The following is a 22,344-nucleotide window of genomic DNA, read 5'->3' on the forward strand; positions in this document are numbered from 1 at the left end:
TGGGCCTACAATTTTCCCTTTCCAGTCCAATGTTGGACCCTGTCCGACATCATCAAAAAGATGTAAAGCACAAGTCTTTCTCTGGAAAAAAGCCAAGAAAACCTTTCAATGGTCGAGTGAGACCGATAGGAGACAAATGGTAGCCCTGTATCTGATAGCCCCATACACCACAGAGAAGACATAAATAAAGGAGATAGCTGCTTCTGCATCCAGCACTCAAAGAATATCACTGACATTTGCAGCTATTTTTTTAGATATTATAATAATAAAATAATGACTTGAGGAGTTTGGTGATAAAACGAGTGATCAGGAGAGGATTTATCAGTATGCACGTCTATAAAGAGGTATGTGAAAAATACAATGAACAAGGGGTGGAGCTTGGCTGGAGATGCAGTACCTAGCGTGCTTTTGCGATTCAATGCCTTTGAAACCTGTTTTACTCTGAAAAACAAATATTGTAAACAGTGCATGTAAAATAAACAGCGCGTGTAAAAATAAATTGGACCTGACATGCCTGACAAGTGCTGAATAAATGGACTGTAAATGGTTAAAGAAGATTTGTTCTACAATAGCAGCTATGGTTTCAAAAGTTTTGGGTTTTAGAGAAATCTCCTCGACTAGTACATCCAAACCAGCGTATTCTCCAAGTGTGCCAGACAGTGATAATGTGCTTCAGAACCTCAAAGGCGCTTTTTCTTCGACTACTTTGAAGGTACTACGTCCAGATTCTTACTCTGGCATCTGAATCACGGTCGCAGAAAAAAATCTTTTTCATCAAGTCAAGCTGGCACGTGATGGCATTGAAGAATAATGCCAGTTCGGTTAGGACTATGTGATTGCTTCAAAAAATCTGCCAAATATCTGTGGATACCAAAATGTTCTGCATGATTCTTGTAGATCTCATCAACATCTATCCAAAACTATCTTTGGGTGATTTTTTGGACACCCCCATGTGAGTTATTTTGGCCTAAACTTGGTAGAAATACCAAATTCTGATTTCACAGGGGGTTAATGACCAGTGGGGGAGGGACTTGAAACCAAAAGGTGTTTCACAAAATTTGGAAGAGTGGTCCCTAAGGTTCTCACAGCAATATTAACATTTTAACAAAAGTGAGTTGGGTACTCCTGGTATTTTTTCTCGAAAGCCCTATTCATTACGAGTCGAACAAGGTGCTACACAAGATGGTAGCGTCTAAGTTGAGTCCAGGGTGATTTTTCTGGTCAGAGTCACTTTTTCACTTTTGGTTGACCTTTGCCAGGTCACAGCTCCAAGAGGAAATAAAATAATAAAAAAGATTAGCATTTCTGAACTCAGCGGGCCAGAAAACCCCCAGGTGAATTTTTCTAGCACAATCTAAGACGGTCAGGCAACGGCTCTGATTGAGTTGGTATGGAATGACACTATGGTTTAATAGTTTTAATAATACACACTTAATGAGATGCACTTTGAATTTTACGTAGCTTTTCAATAAAATGCCTACATTTCCTTAGTGATAAATGGACACATTTTGAACCAATTGTAAATAAACACATTTGAAAAAATACAACCACTTTTGACATATAACCATTCTGTCCAGTGTCCAACACTGAAAAAAACAGAATTCAAGCAGAAAATATAATGATTATCCTTATATCCAAGACAGAATTCTCCTACAAGACTGTGACTCATGAACCAATAATAAAATTAATTGTATTCAGGCCATGGTTGAAGCAACAAAGGACTGAATAATCTACACTTCTTTTCCACCATGTGATTGCCTCTTTTTGTGACATCTAATTCAAACGTTGAAGTCATGTTTTCTAAAATGCTGCATTGCACAAGGTTAAGGATCTAGCCAAAAGGGATTAAAAGGGAGATTTAAAGCAGTAGCACTTGGTCATATCCTTTCGAAAATGAGCTGGGTAAAAAAAAATGCTAAGGCTAAATAGGACTGAATTTCAGAAGCAATAAGTGGTGGGTATTTGAAGTGTGCCGAAAGGTCTAGGGAATTCAACACTGTCTAAGAATGATGGGATGTTTAGAATGCAAGGCTGTGAATGGGTACTGAAAACATTTTTGTAAGACATTTCTTATATCTTGTATTTATACATGGCATAATTTTTTCAATTATTTTTCTAAGGCTTACATATTAGGTCGATTGGCCACTTTGTTTACTACTATAGAAAAAAACATTTCTGACATGGCCAAGATCTGTAATGTGTCTCAGTGAAAATATAGTATTCTGCTATTTTTAATGTTATCTCAACAATGGAGCTCCTCTGTAGACAAATCTTGGCAGTGTTAAGGAGTTCAAACAAATGCACATATAGGCCTATGACCTGTGGCAGCACAAATTGTATACAACAACATAGCCCACTTGGTTTGCACACCATCAGTAGCTATGTTTACAATAACTTCTGGCACCCAGAATGGAACATTCTTTTTCTAGAATTTTGATGTCATCACACCATCATTATACTATACTTTTATAGATTTTGGAAATGCACATTCCAAGTGCAGCCTGTGCCAATTTGGTATGATTAACATCTTGGGTCAAAATGCCAGGACAAAAGGAAAAATCATTAACTTCCTGAGACAGAAATAAACTTACTTATCTTCTGTAATTCCGTTGCAAATAAATGCAATTATTTTTAATACAAAAATTACTTCTAGTAATAATTATACTATCTATATACTTCGAAAATGAATTGATTTGAAGAATCGTTCATATTGAAGTTCACATTACCGTGTCCACATTTTTAGCAGACACCCTTATCCAGGGTGACTTACAGTTGTTACATAATATCACAATACAAAGTATCACATTACAAAATGTCATATTACAGTTGAAAATAAGATCAAAACAAAGAATGCAGTAAATAATGACATTTTAAGAGTGAATTTGACTAAGAGCAGTTCAGCTTATAGAAAAATATTGCTTATGAGAGTAAATTCCATTAAGAGCACATAGTAAGTCTGATAAATGGACAAGAGCGATTTCAAATAAGAGTAATTAAAAAAAAAAAAAACATGAATACGGATAACTAGAAGAGTAAAATCAAGTACAAGATACAGGAAATAGTTATAATTAAGAGCAGTAGTAGAATACAACAAAGTATGGATAGGTTCTGTGCAAGTGCAAGATGATGCAAGTACTGGTATATTACAGCATATCACCATGGGTCGGCAACATTTACATGACACTGATGTCGCTGCTGCTTAAGATTTTCATAAGGAAATGCATGCACATAGCCTCCCCATTTTCCCCCTTTAATGGGAAAGACTAGTATTAGTACTTTAATAGAATTGTATTGTGGTATATACTGGGGCATTCCATAACGATACACCATATGTACAATAAGGCTGTATTTCTTTCATGATTATCACTGATTTTATGATTTTTGTGAAGTGTACTCATTGAACTGTAATATCTAGTTCCCTGTGAAAGTTCTGCAAGAATAGTGTAAAGTTTGGTGAATCAACATAGCTAATAATAATAGTAAGGTTGCTGCTGTGGCATGTTGACCTGTGAGAGCTGAACGCTTATTGGGACGAAGGTTTAGTTTAGTTACCCGACTAATTGGGAGCTAGCTTGCTGTTACATTAAAATGTAGAAAGCAGCTGGCCTGCAACTGTAAATATTTATAAATATGAATATAGTCGGCTACTCTGTCTCTGGATAAGTTGGCAAATGTGACATTGTTTATCAATATGTTTATTAGTGCTATCATATATTTATTAAAAATGCACAACTCCGTACCCATTTTCAAACGATTTGGCGTCTCTGAATCTACAATTACATTGATAATAGTACCTCCGTACAAAAGACAAACTTCCACAGTGGGGGCGGCCATTTCGGTTTCGTGGCCGTTCACTGACTCTCAACCCCGTTGAACACGCTGTTTCAGCGGTGACACACCAGTGAATTTAACAACAGTTCATTGAGCAACTCCTGGTGAATTTAATAACGGATTTGTGAATCGGCTTTACATTGGTGCAGCGGTGAATTTAACATCGCACCCACAGATCGCTACAATATGAACTACGAGAAGGAAACTGCAGTGATCACTGCTGTGTCCCTTATGTTCAGCTTCAGCACGGTACAATTCAACAGTAAGTTTTCATTCATTTCCTGTGCATGAAGAGTCAAGAAAAATGTGTCTGAACATTAAAATAAATATATACACACGCAGACAATTATGACCATGACCATTATATAAAAAAAATCAAACATAAATAATTCAATTGCGTATAATACATTAGTACTTAAACAATTTTGTGAGAAGTAAAACAAAATTGTTTATTATTGTGTACATAATATTTAATAGTAATACGACGAACAATAACAAAAAGAGAACTGGAACTCTTAAGTTTACACCCTACTAGTAAACTATGCAGCTTCTCATTCATCTGTCACCTTGTCTTTATTTGACACTACAAACATGTAGCAGAAAAAAAATAAATAAATATTGGATTAGTTTGGAGTGTACTTTTATGAAGCGACTATGTGCTAATGTAATCACAATGACACACGAACAGTATGCTAATTGAAGCAGTTTAATAGAGCAATACTGAAACTAATTACACGTTTTTAAAAAGATAGGTACAATTTAAATAAATACATCAATTTAAAACATAATACCTCCCCTTCATAGTCACAGAGGTAGCTATGTTACTTGCATGTTGCATAAGCACCATTGGCCATCAGTTTTTGCGTTATTATGAGATATGCACATGCTTCAGCGGTTCATTACTTACACTATTATTAATGTATATTTAAAATGTGAACTTTCGGTATTATAAATGGCCTGTACTTTTAAAACATTAAAACATATCTAAAGAAAATGCAAAATTCAGTATGATGTTCACGCTGACGATTCAGTTCCTTCCGGATTAGCTAAAGTCTGTGTGCAGTGAAGTATATATATATATTTCGGTTTTGTGGTGGCTGATGGTGCAATAGTAAAACAATATAACAAGACCTTGTCTTTCTCCATGGATAATGTGAAGCAAAGCAGCACTAAGTTAAAGTAAGTTATTGCTTTTCATAGGTACATATCGCCAGCAGAATGTTATTACATATGTTATTGGGAATCTAGTTGTCTAAGTTTGACACATTTCTTAGTAGAAGCTAATCCACCTGGAAATGTTTGTAACTTTCTGAAACTTTGTTCTGTAAATCTTGCAGCAAGCTGATGTTAAGCCCTGTAGTTGTCTTTTTGTACACATTTGTGGAAGCAAAAGGTTTTCTTTTAATGTTTTCTTTCTTCTAAAACAAAGCTTTCTCAATGAGTTAGGGTTAAGAGATATTATTTCAATTCGATAGGTGTCCGCTCAAGTATGGCGCTGTCGGCCCACAGTAATAATATAAGAGACCACTGGCACAAACGTCCTTGGTAGGTACCCATGATAGATACTATTTAAGGCTAGTGTAAAATGAATTACATCTTATTGCTAATGGACAGAAAAGTGTAGGCTTAAGCAATCCTCTATCTGATGACCAAACACAAGGATGAAAAAAAAACATCTGTCTGTCCTTTGCAAAGTGCTTTGTTATTTATTGCAAAGTGCTGGATTTGGTTACTTTGTAATATCTTCAGTATTTGTTATAACTTTGGTAATAAAACAGCTAAACTATAAAGCACTATCATTTTAGTCAAACGGCAATAATTTGAAACATTGAATAAATTGTGACACTTCGCAAGGTTATGTCACAGGAAGCCTCGTAAACATAAGCCACATAAAGATTTTCACGACAATGAAGATCAATGCAGTTTTTATCTAGGGCTTGAAACTTTCAGCTTTTATTTTTAATTTGATCCAGGGGTGTTTATCCATTTTTTATTATTATCAAAACCTGTTACTTTCAAGAGTACAAAATAAACATGACTGAAATACACAGAATTTCAGTTTTAACACATATCTGTCACACATAATTACAATTATAAAAAGTTAACTCACTGTGTGGAGGTGCACATGTCCACCTAGTAGGATTGAGGAAAAAAAACCCAGGTCCCATTGCAAACTGGACTACTGGAAACAGACCTCATGCAGATAAACTACAGTTACGCTCACAATTTTTCCATAACCGTATAGAATTAACTAATTTAGAATGAAGCCTGCTGAATAATGTTATGTTACATACCACTTTGTAGTTTTCCATATACTTAACAAAAAATTGAAACAACTCTAACATGAAATACTGTACTACTATTATGGATTCCTGTAGAGTTTTGTAATACCATTATGTTGCTTTTTTGATTACGTGATGCTAAATAAAATATCAAAATTATGTTCTGTGGCAAAGTGGTTAGTAGTGTGGTGGTGTAGAGGTGATGCTCTGCTCTAATAATAACACAGAGGTGCAAACAATTATTTTATCATCTGTTTCGCGGTTTGGCACCATTCAATAATAGCACTGGCAACTACACACCAGTGTGTAGTCTGCTCCGCAAAATACTGGGTTTCAGTCCCGAAATAATAATAAATTAAGGCAATGTCCAGACATGGCTCCACGTCCTTTCGCGGTGCTCCCGTGCTGGTGGTGAATACACAGTGAATAGTGACTGGTGCAGTAGTTGTAATCCGGGGTTAATGCTGGCTTGACAGCGACAGCTCCGGGGTGGTTAGCCATTTAATAATGATAAATAAACAGATTAGACTCAAAAAAATACAGCACTCACCGTTATCCTTTTTCGGTCTGTTCTCTTGTAACCAAAACAAAGGAACATACTGCATCGTCACTACCCTTAGTCACGCCCCCTGCGATAGCCAGTTCAATCACGTATCCTCCAATCCGTGACTACACATCACGTACCGCATTAGGGAGATGACTTCTGGCATTGTGACTCTGCCCCCTTCTTGGATGGCTGGCTTTGACTGACCCTGGAATGAACTGCCAAACCATCCAGTATGGGGCACACTGTTCCCTTTATACTGGTCGGGAGATTGTTGACTAGGATTCATTTGCTCTCTGTCACATGTTCATACAGCTTCTCTTTAATTATGTCTCAATACTAAAATTATAGGTGATGCTAAACTGTTGGCTATAGCTGTATGTGTAACTTTTCTCAGGAATTACAACATTCTACTTTCATATGATGTCTGTCTTTCCTTTTATAGTTTCTTCAACAAAATCCTAATTTTCCTTTACATGCTGTCTGAATTATTTTGTTCTGCACCCCGGTGTAGCTTCACAAAACATATGTAAAGGTTTTCAAACTGATGTTAAGCATGCTTGTGTTCCAATTCTGCCCAGATGTACTGTACAGTGACAGCTGCACAGTTCAAAAATGATGATTACACCATTACAACGCCTTTCCATACTGCCAGTCCTCTGAAAACAATGTTTATAAAAAATATAAATGCATTTTAAATGTCCATGTTTTATTCGCCACAAATATAAAAACACTTTTTCTATGTTATTATCAGTTAAAACTGAAAAGTACAAGTCATGCTTGTTTCTTAACCTTTGTTTTTTACTTTAAAAAGCTTTACCTAAATAAAAACAGTTTTTTAAATGACTATTCATTGTGCTCCATTCAATGTTTTACTCAGATATAACATGTTGTTACTGTTGAATACATTACATTGAATAATACAATGTCAAGCAATCATATACATTGAGAAAAAAAAAAATACTGAGCTGTAAGGTTTAATTAACTGCCACAGACAGGTTCATGCCCCAAGCCTTACATAATAACATATATGTCCCATTACACTGTACATGATAACTGCTGATTTAGCGCCATGTCTAGTGACATGTAGATCAGTAAATCTAAGCACACTGCTGTAAAACAAGTTGCTTCTGCTGTAGAAGCTAACACTATTGTGTTATTATGTTTTTAGTAATGGATTTTGTAAAGCAGCAATGTTCTTTTTTATTATTTATTATTATTTGCAATTTCTAAAATATAATATTAAGGGGCATTGAAGTCCTACGGTTTCCCTGCAGCTCATTTTAAATCATGCCCCTTCTAGACAAAACATTGCTTTTTGTTTACTGAATTTATTCTATTTCTCTTGAAAATGTACACTGGACATGAAGTGCAGTATAAGCAATGTAGTTGCTGACGAACACAAAAAGCTACAATCTTACTTTAGTCATGTCATAAAGTAAGCTATCTTGTTTTTGATACTGACAACTCTTGGGGATATGATATTTATTGAGTTGGGGGAAGTGGTATTAGATGTGGTATTTTGCGTTGTCATTTTAATATCCGCTATATATTTTGTAGAACACATTATAAGTTCAAAATCTTATTTAGTATGATTCATGCTCAATAAACATGCTTTTGTTCTCTCCGTGCCTAGAGTACAGATCCCACTCACACTAAGTCTTCTTTTGGCATTATACATTCTTAATAGACTAAAAGTCTGTTGTGGTAAAGTATGTATTGTCAGATATGTTTAATGTTATATAGTGTCATATATGTGAATATATTTAGTAATAAATAATGCAAACTGTATTTTACCAGTAAATCATGACATTATGTGGAAGACCAGAGTGTTTTTCATAGTTAACATGAATCCAATCACTGCTGTATAAATAACCAAATTCAGTGGTGATATTCTTCACCCTGTTGTCAACAGCTTTCAAGTAGAATAGTTAAAGGCCCTGACACTTGTTATTGGCACAGACAACAAGGATGCAATCTGACATACATGCATTCACACCAATGGGAGATGGAGGGGGTGACATGAGGTGAGTAAGAAGATGGTGACCAAAGTACCTGTGTAGCCCAGTGAATTGTCATCATTATCGGAGGCTGGGGCCGGCGTACCGCTGTCGTTGCCCCTCTCCGGGCTGTCAGAGTCTGTCGGAAACAACACCAGAGCTGCTGAATGGGTCACAGTTGAAACAGTTGCTAAAGCTTGTCCAGAAACAAGTATATCCACAAAACACAAAAGTACGCAACATGCGGCCAGAACGCAAACTCCACCCCTGTGCAGCCTGCTCCACATTAAACCAGGTAGCATCCTCGCTGCTTTTTCTCCTTGTTTGTCTTCTGAATGATTTTCTTTATGTGTACTGATATTAATCAAACTATTTTCTGTCTCTAGCACTGACTCTGAGGTGCTACCTCAAAGCTTGCAGTGTACAAGTGCTCTGGGTACAAGTGTGACAGCCAGCAGCATGCACACACACACACATACACTGTGGGAAGCATATGGGAAGAATGAAGCATGGTGGTTCAATGCTTGGTTTGCTAATTTCCCACTTTATTGTTAATCAGAGCTACTGAATGTCCCCATCATCGCTTCATCTGACAATTGTAGGCCCAGGAGACAGCCTTACCTTAGTGAAAGAGAGGGGTAGGGGCAGTGACAACTGGACGCCCAAATGCAAGGGGAGGAACAAAATGAGTGGTGCCACACCTTCACTAGGGGGAGGGGGGAGGCAGGAGCACATATCACATCTGATGTGGCAAGGCAACAGACTGTCAGAGGGGGGAGTTCTGAGACATCCCTCAGAATCAGAGCACCAGGGATAACAAACGCTAATTGAACCTATATTAATAGTATTTTGGGGTTAAAAAAAAAAACATTGAACACATCTCTAGAAAATGGCTATATTTGTAAAACAGGGATTACACTATAAAGCTGCACAGTCTGTGGTAGTTTACAAATCTTCATTTTAAAAAATGAATTAGAAAATAATATATTTTCTAACACGTAGGACTACATTCTCACAGCTTTTAACCCAAATTATCATAAGCACAACATGTCATGTTTGGAAAAATTCACCAAATAAAGTTACTAAAAAAAAAAAAAAAAAACTCTTACCTAACCCTGGCATTTATTTTAAGAGTCTTGATTGCTATCTTATTAAAATTTAGTGTTGTTTTTACATTTTGGCAAAGAATTGTTCTATACAATTAAGAGTAAAATCCTTTGTCCATATTGTATAAACAGAACACCCTGCAACTTTTATAACATTCTCATCATACACTGTTGCTGACTATAACACAGTACTCTTTTAAATAACTGGATTAATTTGCCTCGGCAATTAATAAAGTCAGTTGTCAGACACTTTTGGAATTAACTTTTCAGAAGAAAGTTTGAGACTGAACAGTGAAATTACTTCAACCACAGTTGTTGAATGACACAGGACATATCAGAACAATCACACATGTGTTTAAAAACATGAAGAAATACATGAGAGTTCCAGAATGTTTAAGGCTCCCTCAACACAAACATTGAAGATACTTTGTCAGACCACAAAACAATGAACCTTTATGTCCTAAAAGCAGTATTCACTTTAATAAGATTTTATTCTATGTATTTTTTAAAGTACTATTTCATATTTCTAATGTTAAGTATTTATAGCACAAAGATTTACATATAGGGCATAGTCTAATATTTTTCATGAAATTCTGAGATACATATGATACTGTGTAATTGTTTTTAATTAAAATGGTATAATTCCATTGTTTATTTGCAACATTGTCCTCATAAAGAAAAATGAATAGTGCATGATTTTAGATCACCACATGTAATCAAATATTCTCTGGGTATAGTGTATCAATTTATTTTTCCAAAGTGCAAATTATTTGAACTAATATCTTAATACAAAAATAGAAATAACATATAAACAAAGTATAAAAAATAAAACAAATCAAATATGACAGTAATTACTCATAATAAATTATTCCAGGGAAATAACAACTTTTTTTTTTTTTTTTAAACTACAGGCTAAGGCGACATTTATTGGAAGGCTGCTTGTCTAATTGTCACAGCCAGAGACTCTTGCTGAGAAAATGCTATTAACACTTTTTTTTTTTTTTGCTTTCCATAAAAAAGCAGTTACCAGTAAGAGCTCTTCTGATACAACACAAAAATTGGTTTGCTGACTTACACATAATGGAAAACATGCAACATTGACAGTGACAAAGGGGTCAGGGAAACACATTAAACATTGCGGTATGGCTAAATAGAACATATTTTAAAACACGCACAAAATATAAATCAGTCTGTCTTTCTCGATCTCTCTTGCGCAACAAAAATTGCTTGTCAAAAGTCAGGCAGTTTCACGATGACCTGCTAATTTACTCCGTTCCCCTTGGTAGGAGCTGCTGCAGGGGTTCATACAAATCAAAACTGTCACCACTGTAAACAGTTAATAAACATCCATGAGCAGCATCATATTGAGCTGTTACAGGTTGTTCTCTGAGGTGTAAGAAGTAATAGGAAAACAGTTGATTTGTAAGAAAAATTAAAATTGAGTGTAAAAAGTTGTCAGGATGCTAACAGTGAAAAGAAATGGCAGGTATGTTATCTAAACAGTTGTAGCAATACGTGGGGACGTGGAACACTGTTTATCTGAATCCATCTACTTACTCTTTAAAATGTTGTATCCCTCATTTTTGCTGAAACAAATGAAAAATGTCCAATAATAAAAGTTAAATATACATTCAGAGTCAGCAAAAAACAAAAAATAAAACATGTGAATGATGGGTTAGTTTGCTAACATAGATTGTTTACTTTGACAGTTTAGAAGTGCAGTGAAGGTGGTGACAGAAATAGAAGTTTTAGTCACAGGGGTCTAATGAAATAAAATATCCTGCTCCTATTGAATGACTGATAACACACTCATGGCATCGACAGCATTATGTTTACTCTGTCAAAATGATTTTTCTTGCGACCTCCGACTTTTGGTTTAGATTTAACCAATTTTATCCTGGAGCAAACAGGACTCTTTATTACATAACATATTTTATTCTGCTAATGAGTGAGCCTCAGCTGTTTCCCCTTACTAAAAGATGACGTCAGAACTGTAACAGTTGTATCCTGGATTCATAAAAAACTCAAAAGCTAGTTAGTGGTAAAGAGTAGTGTTTTAATACTTTACACTGAGTCGTTCTTTACATTTAAACACATGCATATAGTTTACTACAGGACAAATACTTTGACTTGTCGACTGATGAGAGCTATAATTTAGGCGTTGCACTTGGTGGGGTTTTTTTTTTGTGAAAAAGACTATGTTAAAAAATAAACATTTGGTAATGTTGGTGTTTTGTAACTGAACTGTAGCATTTGACAGGCTGCACAAAACATCAATTTATCAGCCAAGATGATTATTGGTATTATTGGAATACTGGAAATTATTATTGGAAAATTAATTCTATCCTGTGGTTACTTAGTAAAGCCCAGCCACGCAGCATTTGACAGGCTGCACAAAAAGTGACAATAAGCAGGTTTGTGAGATGACATTAAGAGAGGTAATTTCTCAAAGAACCTGTGGTGCCTGGTGAGTGGATTTTGAAAAAAATCATGATAATAAACGGGACATGATATTAAGCGAGGTGATGTAAAATGGATTAATCTGTAATTACTTATTACATTACTTAAGTACTTAAGTACTTATTACTTAAGTCCATTACATCTAAATCTACCTCAAAGAAACAATTACGTTTACAGTATAAGTTCATGCTTTAATATCCTGACAAGAATATTAAAATTGTACCAAGCAAATATTTACAAATCATAAATAAAAAGAAGAAAATATGTGCACCAAACAGTAGAATTCAAATTCAATTCTGAATCTGTCTCTAAACTGAAGAAAACAGTGAGGACATGGTCTGTCTGTCCACACTTTCGATAGCCTTTTGTCAGCTTTTTAGTGTGCGCGAGGACAGTATTTTGGCAGTCTGTTTTCATTCACGGTAGCTTTATTTGCTGTCAACAGTCTGCTCCGCCTTTCTCTGCAATGCCCTGCATCTGCTCCCTTTCCTTTTATACATGACAAAAAGGGAAATAGCAGCTATTCTGCTAATTAAGTGTTGCTTCAGTGTTAGTTAACAGGTGGTGCCCCCAGCTGCCTAAGCCACATGGGCAGATAGAGTCCTATCATCACAACCCTCTCCTGTGCCTGTTGATTCATTATGGACAGCCATGTGTTAGTAAGTGGTTACGTGGTTACTAAGAGAACAGGGTTGCCCTTGTGTGAAAACACTGAGTAGAAACATTCTGGGTCACAGACAGAGCAATGAGGTTCACCTGAGCCAGACATTCTATTGATCTAAATACATAAACAGAACTGTATCTAGATTGTGTTGCCTATGTGAGTTGCAACTGAATCCTGGCACTGTATCAGTGCACATTACTTCATAGTTATTTGAGCCATATTGGTTGTCATTCAATGGCATGGACATCTTTGGAGCTTATCCACATGTTTATATCCAAATGGGATATACTGTACTGTAAGTGTAAAGTACAGTAATGTACTGTCCCTCAGGATTTCCATTATAGTCAATTCTATGTTTTTTTTTCTGAAATGGAGACCAATAAATAATTTAAACATCTATTGGTTTAAATAACCCTCCACCCATTAAAAAAAAAACAGACTGAAGAGGCTAAGTCTTTTTTGTGTGTGTAAAGTTTAGATATATGTCATTAGCTTTCTCTTCAGAGTGACCCATTTGTTTTATACAAGTTTTCACCATTTCACCTGTAGGCTCAGGTGTTGTACAGGAAAGACAACAAGCAACATTTATTTTTAGCTGTTAACACACACAGCACAGGCCTTAAAACAGAGAACAGACTAAACATTTGTATGTAACAGTAAATATGCTATAAGCAGAATTAGGGATCAACAATCACACATTAGTCAAAGCGATATACATTGAATCTATAAATTATAACACTTAATTTGGTAGTAAGTATAAATGGCAGAATGTCAAACAGGTCAATGTTTCATGTTTGACTTGTTTATAAAAAGCTTAAAATAAACAATGAAATATATTTCGACTTCAATTAAATATGCATAAAACATTAAGTTATGTCTAATCTTATAACACAAATTGAGGAGGAAAACAAATAGCAATAGTGCTACTGTGCTTTGTAACCTCCAAATAAATCTTAGTAAAAATAATATAGCATTTATAGTGCTGAACTTATTAAGAGACAAAAAAATTTACTTTAACATAAGCATTTGATTATCACATTTTGATTTGTTGTAAACAAAACATTACCCTTTTAAAATGACTCTGTGATTTCCTATTTTAACAATGCAGCACAGGTTCACTTTTTTATTTGAATTGTGATGTTATTTTAATCATTCTATTGAAATTCAGAGTTAGGACTTCCGGTTAATTAATGATATGATTTGGCTTTTTTATTTAAAGTTTTTGTTTCGGATATCTTTAACTTAACTTAAAACTGACAGTGTGACAACACACTTCGGAACTCTATAAGGCTTGGTGAACCACTGGGTGATGGCGATGGGGGCCCCTTGCCAACATGATATACCAGGGCCCCAAATTTCTCTCGACAGGCCTGGCTAGAGGGACTGAGAGGAGCATTGGAACACTGCATCTGTTTCACTTGAAAGCAGTGCTGGTCGCAAACGTATATATTTTAATGCTTTTACTTTTGCCAACCATTCAACTTTTCACTCCCAGTCTAAAACATTCATGCAGAGAGGGTTCCACAAGCATTGTTTTTCAAATTAAACACAAACTATAAATCCTCAACTCACAATTCTCTTTACAAAAGCACACTATAGTGGGATTTATCATAGCTTAATAGGGTCAGCAGGTTATCACCTTCACAAAATAATATGGTATTTTGCTCACATGACTCTTTTTCCTGGTAATATCTAACTCCCCCACCCCCACCCACCCCACAAATACACACTTGCAGGACAGGAGACCGTCATTTTGTCAAGAGGACGCCCAACTAAGTTTATTATCTTAATAGTATAACTAATCATGCCACTTTCTACCCCATTTTTGCTGCTTTTTAGAGGAAATGCAACCCAACTGCTAGGCCTATTCAAAACGATCTATACTTTAACTTAGATTTTTGTGTTTTATTTTTCATTCAGGGTTCCTATAACTATCCCCAAGATTGTAGGGTGATTAAGCAAATAATGGGTTTCTGCTCCAGTTGTGACTTGTTGCTACATATTGCACAGATGTTCCTGTGCTCTCACTGCTACGTTTTCTTACAATTTAGCTGTCAGGCTTAGATTTTACTTGACACTGAGTTTAGCTACACTGAAATATAAAACCTCACTCAGAACTAATTAGACCCCAGAAGATAAGTTAGCTGACCTTTGTGTCTGCAATTCCTTATAATTATGTTACAATATTTATAAATCAGTAAGATTAGTCATCACTTAAAGGTTTACTTTTGTTTCTACTGACAGAATAATAATATGGGATTATATTATTATGGGATTATAAAGACTAAGGTGGATTGAGATAGCTACCAAAGGTGCAGTTAATGACTGAAGTCCATGTACATTTTGGTATGTTATTTTGATAATACAATTGAAAAAACATGAAAAGAAACACAGCTTTTCAAATTCTAAAACTAAAGGTGTGTAGTAATACAAATATGATGACTATGTTTTTCTCAATGTCTTCAATTGACATTCAGAAAAAATTATAATTTAAACATTTTACAAATATGATTACATATTACAATATAATCCACGATTGAATGTTTTATAGATATAGATCAGGGATTTTCAACCTTTCTGTCTGGAGGTTTCAGCTCAAGTACCCTGTTACAATTTTCACTCTGCTGAATGACACAACAGTTGCAATAAAATAATATTATTAACACATTTATTTTCCTTCCCGTTTATTTAATAAATAATTTATGTCACAACAGTTTGGGTGACAAACTGCTGGTTTAGGACAGAATAACAAACAGTAAGCTTAATTCCCAAAACTTTTAGTTAGTAATTAGTAAGTATTTGGATGAACAGAATTAAAAGACAAGTATTTAGGAATCTCCTTGGAAACAGTCATATTTGGTTTCTATTTGGCAGAGTTAGTATAAATAATACAAAGTAATGTGCATAAACGTTAACTTTTACTTTCCATCTCTGCATAATTGTGCCATTTAAAATGTTTACCTCAAGATAAAACTATAATAACTACTAACAATGATAAACGTTTTTATGAAAGCCAACATTAAAATTATCCAAAGGGATTTGGTATAACTGTCTGTTGCTTTTTCTGTAGACTCTCGTGTTTCTTCCTTTGTTTTGCAAGAAAGAAATGTATCCATTTCATCAAACACCAAAAACAAATTCAAACAGATGCTCTTGTTGTTACTGAAATGCAGCCTTGCCTAGTATTTGCCAAGTATTAGGAGTAACAATTATATTTACCAGAGCATTTATACTTAGGGTTACCATATTTCAGATCCTCAAAAAGAGGACACTACCCAGGGGGTTTGCTGATTGGCAGGACCAATTTTTATTTAAGATTAATCTTTTGTTGTGCAAAATGAACACGGAAAAACTAAATTCAGACTAAACTGTAAAGTTTACTTCTACTTTGAACATCCGAAAATGATAAAAAAAAAGCATAATGGCCTGCATCAAACATACATGTAACTTTTTACAGTCAGTTACAGTTTACGCATACCCCCGGTTGAAAACTCCTGATATACTGTAGATGATAGAATTATTGCCAGTCATTTCTATAAAAATGCACTGCTTCTAAGTGAAACCTCATACACAATAATATCAGTTAAATACATTGCACTCTTTTAGCTGTTTGTCCTTGACTTTCTGGTAAATTATCTTCACCAATCTTATTTCCACAAAACGTTTAAATGGAAAACTGTAGAAGAGAGAAGCACTTAATGAAAAAAGGTATCTATAATTGTGTGTGTATATATATATATATATATGTGTGTGTGTGTGTGTCTGTTGAAAAACACATTTAAAGTCTGTACTCTAATACACTGTATTAATGTTGTAGAGATGGGGGAGGGTGGGGTGTTGTAATCCTTTTAACTACTCTAGCTACTGTTGCATGTGCCTCATTAGAAATGAGTTTGTTATACTGTCAACAAGCTAACCTCTTCCCAAATTGCCATGGAATACACTTAAGATAGAATCATCTCATTTATAGTCCACAACCCAGTCTAACTTCCATTTTGATTATTCTTTTTACTATTCTTACAGAACACTGGTAATGGGGTTTTAATCAAGCCTCTTGATTAGAACAGCACATAAGGGAAGTCATTTCTGCAAATGAAGAAGAAAAACTGGCAGGAAATCCTAGAAAATAACATGCCAGATGAGTAGCCCACAAGAAACAATGCTATGAATAATAGGCGTTTAATTATGCAGAACCTCAAACAAATGGCTAAGGCTACAGCTTTAGAACTTGGCTATGATTGTGTGCCAATCTGGTATGTGTATGGCAGAAGCTGTTGCAGGTTTGGAGGGCTGTTAATAATGCATTGTTAATGCTAATTCACGGTACCAACCAATAGCAGCCACTTAGCAGGCAGCATCTGTGGGTCTTCCTGATGGAAGATAGATGATTACCATCTACAAGGGTACTGCCGATGCATAGCTTGTGTTTTTACACAGTATATGTAAAACATCTTTTGAAAGGCTTATATAGTGGATGGTTTATAATAGGTTTATAATAGTACTTAAGCATGGCCATGCACGTATTTCTATGGGGACATTTTTCTGAATTCCTAAAAGCTTGAAATACTGCTTGTGCTGAAAACTACAAACATACAAAGACCTATTATGAAATCTTATTTTAATGGTTGAGGCGGCAGTGGATCTAACCACCAATGTTGTTTAAATTGTTAAATCAGGACCTTCCAGAATTTACAGAGTTTGACAGCATGAAATACTCCAAAGACACTCATGAACTGCTAGATTAGTTTAGTTTGATTTTCATAACCCTGGTAAACAAAAACAGTACAGGAGGTATTCATGTTTAATGCACCCTATTATTTCAAGAAACTGGACTCAGAAACATTTTAGATTTATAGTGTTGCATAATAATTACCATTGAGATACATGTTTTGGAGAAAAAAATCTCTTTCTTCTGGGGAATGTTCTGAAGTATTTATTTATTTTTTTTTAAATTTAGTAGTCACCAATTAACTTTACCCCATTTTTCTCCCAATTTGAAATGTCCAATTGTATTTAGGCTCAGCTCACCGCTACCACCCCTGCGCTGACTCGAGAGTGGCGAAGACGAACACACGCCGTCCTCTGAAGCGTGTGCCGTCAGTCAACTGCTTCTTTTCACTCTGCAGGCCCACCATGCAGCTAACCCAGAACTCCAGCTTCAGAGGACAATGTGGCTCTGGGCAGCTTACAGGCAAGCCCACAGGTGCCAGCCAGTCTACAGGGATCGCTGGTGCGCGGTGAACCAAGGACTCCCTGGCCGACCTAAGCCCCCCCCCCCCACCCCACCCCACCCCACCCCATCCCCATCCCACCCCATCCCACCTCACCTCCCCCTGGGCGGCACTAGACCAATTGTGCGCCACCCCCGGGAGCCTCCCATCCGTGGTTGGCAGTGGAATAGTGTCCAAGCAATAGGACATGAGGTACTCCAGAGTGCGTCACTCGGGGCCCCAGTGGTTCAACTTTTTGAAAAAGGGTTATCCCTAGTTTATTCCTTGTGATATTATGAATACAAATATATCAATACAATCAGGAATATATATAGTATATATATATATATATATATATATATATATATATATATTATATATATATATATATTATAATATATATAGATATGATATAATGTTACAAACAATGTGGTATACTGCAAAAGTAATGTGTTTCTTTTAAACACTGCTGGGAGTTCTGTGACATTTAAAGTTGAAAAAAATATTGTTGCAATACATACTGTACAACGCAAGACCAGGAAAGGTAAAGCCATACATTTCTTGTAAACACTGCAAGGTGTTCTATAATAACTAGTTACATAACATAATTAATATTAATACATTACTGAATATTGTATCAGCCTTGGCAGATTTAATTAATCATTCGCAACTGGCAATAAATTTGCAGTTTGAAGTTCCATCTCCCTGTGAGACGGACAATAATTTGCATGTACAATAGTTGACGATGAGGCAATTATCTAATATTTAATAACCAATACATTTGAATGGGGCAAAATAGGCTGATGCCCAATTGTTCTGCATGTATTCATCTCTCCCAATACTGATTTGATAGTACTGAATACTGTACTGATACACACACACACACACACACACACACACACACACACACACACACACACACACATTTGTATTCTTTGTTCACTGTAATTGCTGAAATGAGCTGTGAAAGAATGCTGAAAGCACTGTCTAAATGTTCAAGAACATCATCTCTTATCTCAAGCTGATGGTCCATTCTACTGGCTTTAATACAATTTAAGTCAAATGAAAGCTGATGGTCCATTAGATCGTGGAAATTGTTTTCAATGTAATGTCCCATAATGTGTGATTTACGACATCTCATGACACACATGGCAGCAACATGAAATGACTGTCCCATAGGCAGAAAAGAACTGTGGACAGAATGACATCCACACAGAAAGAAATACAAGTATTGGAAGGGGCTTGGTGCTAAGTGGCACAAGCAGAACTAACTCAGCTTTGGGAGTTCAGTGACCTTTTCATCTTGGATAGTACTCAATGACAACAGTCCCAAAAGTGTCCATCACAATAGCAGATGCTAAGAGATTACTACCAGGATGATGGGTTTGTGAATAGCAGAAATACATGCTAATGATATACCAAACACTCACACAGTACCTCCTCCTCAGAATTCAATTCTACCATGTGGAAACAGTAGGATGCCAACTACGGAAAACTGATTAAGCTTGCTTAATTTGTGTCAGAAAGAGGATTATGCATATTAGAGCATCCATACCCTACCTTCGCTTTACAAATTGTGCTGTGCTAATTACCATAATAGGGGTAAACCAGGGAGCTTTGTTATATGTAAAAATTGTCAAAATAGTTTTGGGTCTGCTGAGGCTTTTTAAAACCATTTGGACTAAACAGACTACTGAACACCCCCTTGGGTTACTGTGACAGAACAATGGGCAGTACAGGGGGAATAATGTATATCTTCTCCAAAGCAGCTAACAGGATAGATGTAGTGTTCCACTTAACACAGGCACAATTACAACATGTGTGTAGGATAGTCACTCATCAGTTAAGTAAAGGACCACCAATGTTAGAGACACCCCACACACATATACAGTACCTGCACTATGGAGACTGCTTCACATAATTAAATTTCCATCACACTGTAATAAATCCAGAAAATCATATGACTCTAAGTTGGATCTATACATTACCATAAAGGCAAGGTACACATTCTATTAAAGTTCAGGCTCCACTGGCTTTTCATTATACAGTACCGTAGACAACTGTATATCTACAGATATGGTTCCCTTGTTATAGAAAGAGTCTGAATCTGAATGTAAGAATATAGAGGCTTTTTTCTACTTTCAAAATATTCAGTTATTTTACGATTACAGCTTAAAAGAGAATATTCTGCTTTTCATAATTGAGCTTACACCATTCAGTATGCAATTATACATATTAAAACTTAAGGTAACTGGATATTTTTGGAGTCCCTGGAGTACATAAATATGTTGTTGTTATTTAAATGATAAAATAACTATTTTAATACAATAATGTAAACTTTTATTTGTTATCATGGATCACCAGGATACATATTTTCTATTTACAGTGGCACTGAAAAAGCTAACAAGATTCTCTACTTCCAATAAATTGTGCAAGTCAAAAATAAAATCAATACTGTATGAACAAATTGAGTACTGTCCAAGGTCATATTCACATGGAAATTAATTGATGCAACGGTGGGATGAATGAAAGACCCTATCTGTTGGTACTGTTTCTGGCACCATCCTATAGGTTCAGTAGCTAGTCAATTTGCTTTCAATTTATTTTAGCTTAAGCACAATACAGCGACAATACCTAGTTTCAGCATGCCTAAAGGTAGTTTCAGCATGCCTAAAAGTAGTTTCTAAATTGATTTCTCTCTGAACAGTATGAGGTCTACTGAGTGAACTACTCCCAAGTGTGAATTTCATACCAGCTAATTTAAATGTTTTTTTAAAAAAATTTTTTTACCATAAATGTCTAGAGGAATAGTTCCTATTTCTTATGCCTGTTTTTCTTTCCAATGTAACCCATGCGACATGATAATGAACATTTTTTATATTGCCTGCAAGAAAATATGTACGCAGGACTGTATGCAAGATTAAATATTCAAATTTTCCCTTTTTTGGAAGACATTTACTCAATAATAGATTAGTAAATTCATAGGTTTTGATGGAATTCTATTTTATTGTATATAAAAACATATAAACAGCATTTTCTCAGTCTTAAATTAATGTCTGATTTATATTTCCCATTGTAATTATTCACCCACCTGTAGGTAACTGCTGAAAGTTTCTGCTTTCAATGGTAATGCATTCAACTAATTATGTGACTTTTAAAGACAATTGGTTGCACTTTGAGCTTATTTAGGTGTGTCACAGCAAAGGGGGTAAATACTTATGCAAACAATAATTTTCTGTTTTATATTTGTAATTAATTTTGAACAATTTGTAGATTTTATTTTTCACTTTGACATTATGGGCTTTTTTGTGTTGATCAGTGGCAAAAACTCCTCATTAAATCCATTTTGATTCCATGTTGTAACACAATAAAATGTGGAAATGTGTGAATTTGGGGGGTGAATACTTTTGAGAGCCACTGTATCTGCTCCCTGTTTTATTGTATTTAATCCTGCACTTAACCCAATCTGTAGCATTTTGTATTACACTCGTGTCTAACCCTGATGTAACTATCAACACTGTCATCTGCTCTTGAACTGCCCCAATATCAAATCATACTGTGTTTTGTATTTGCTCTTATTAGACTGAAGTCACTGTATTTTGTATCTTGCTCTTAAATGTACTTAATTGTACCTTCAAACTAATTTCCCTTATTAGTCAGATTCAAAGACAGACATAAAAGGCCAATGCATTAAACAACTGCATCACTTTCTGGATAAAATACAACACTATAAATTTGTGCTGTGCCTTTAAACCTTTCATCAATGACCCAAGGCACATGGAGAGTACATTATTATTATTATTATTATTATTATTATTATTATTGGGTAAACAATTTGTTAATAATCTTGGAATTTCTCTACATTACATAATTTTAGTACTGTAACATTGTGGTAAAGAAAACAACAAAGGCATTGATATTGTGTAATGCAATGAGTTCTTACAACTCATTCTTGAAGGCTAAGCCAGTTGTACATAATTACAGAGGATTTTATCATGTATATTTTGCCAGTGAAGCAATATGCCATGAATAAATCACATAATTGCTTAAATGCCCCACAGGCATTTGATTCCAAATAAATATGGCTCTACATGTCGCCTTGTTAATTGTACAAACATCATGTTTCCTCTTTTAAGTTAATTTATTTGTGCCTACCTTTAAATTTATTTAAATAGGCTATGTAATACAAGCACATTTTTGCTTTTAATTAATTTTTGTTTGTGTATAACATTAATTCAGATGTATCC

The 22,344-nt window shown here is 35.2% G+C and overlaps 1 protein-coding gene across 2 annotated transcripts in view; it reads right to left on the minus strand.

Moving 5' to 3' along the window:
• LOC121320400 (roundabout homolog 1-like) overlaps window positions 1-22,344 on the minus strand; it is a 389,786-nt gene that overhangs the window by 221,574 nt on the left and 145,868 nt on the right. For both annotated transcript variants that reach the window (XM_041258686.1, XM_041258685.1), the window contains exon 3: window positions 8,713-8,796. In XM_041258686.1, coding sequence (XP_041114620.1) covers window positions 8,713-8,796 — 84 coding nt within the window. The remainder of the gene's footprint in view (window positions 1-8,712; window positions 8,797-22,344) is intronic.

This window comes from Polyodon spathula, chromosome 9 (assembly GCF_017654505.1).
Source record: "Polyodon spathula isolate WHYD16114869_AA chromosome 9, ASM1765450v1, whole genome shotgun sequence".
In the NCBI taxonomy this organism is placed as follows: Eukaryota; Metazoa; Chordata; class Actinopteri; order Acipenseriformes; family Polyodontidae; genus Polyodon; species Polyodon spathula.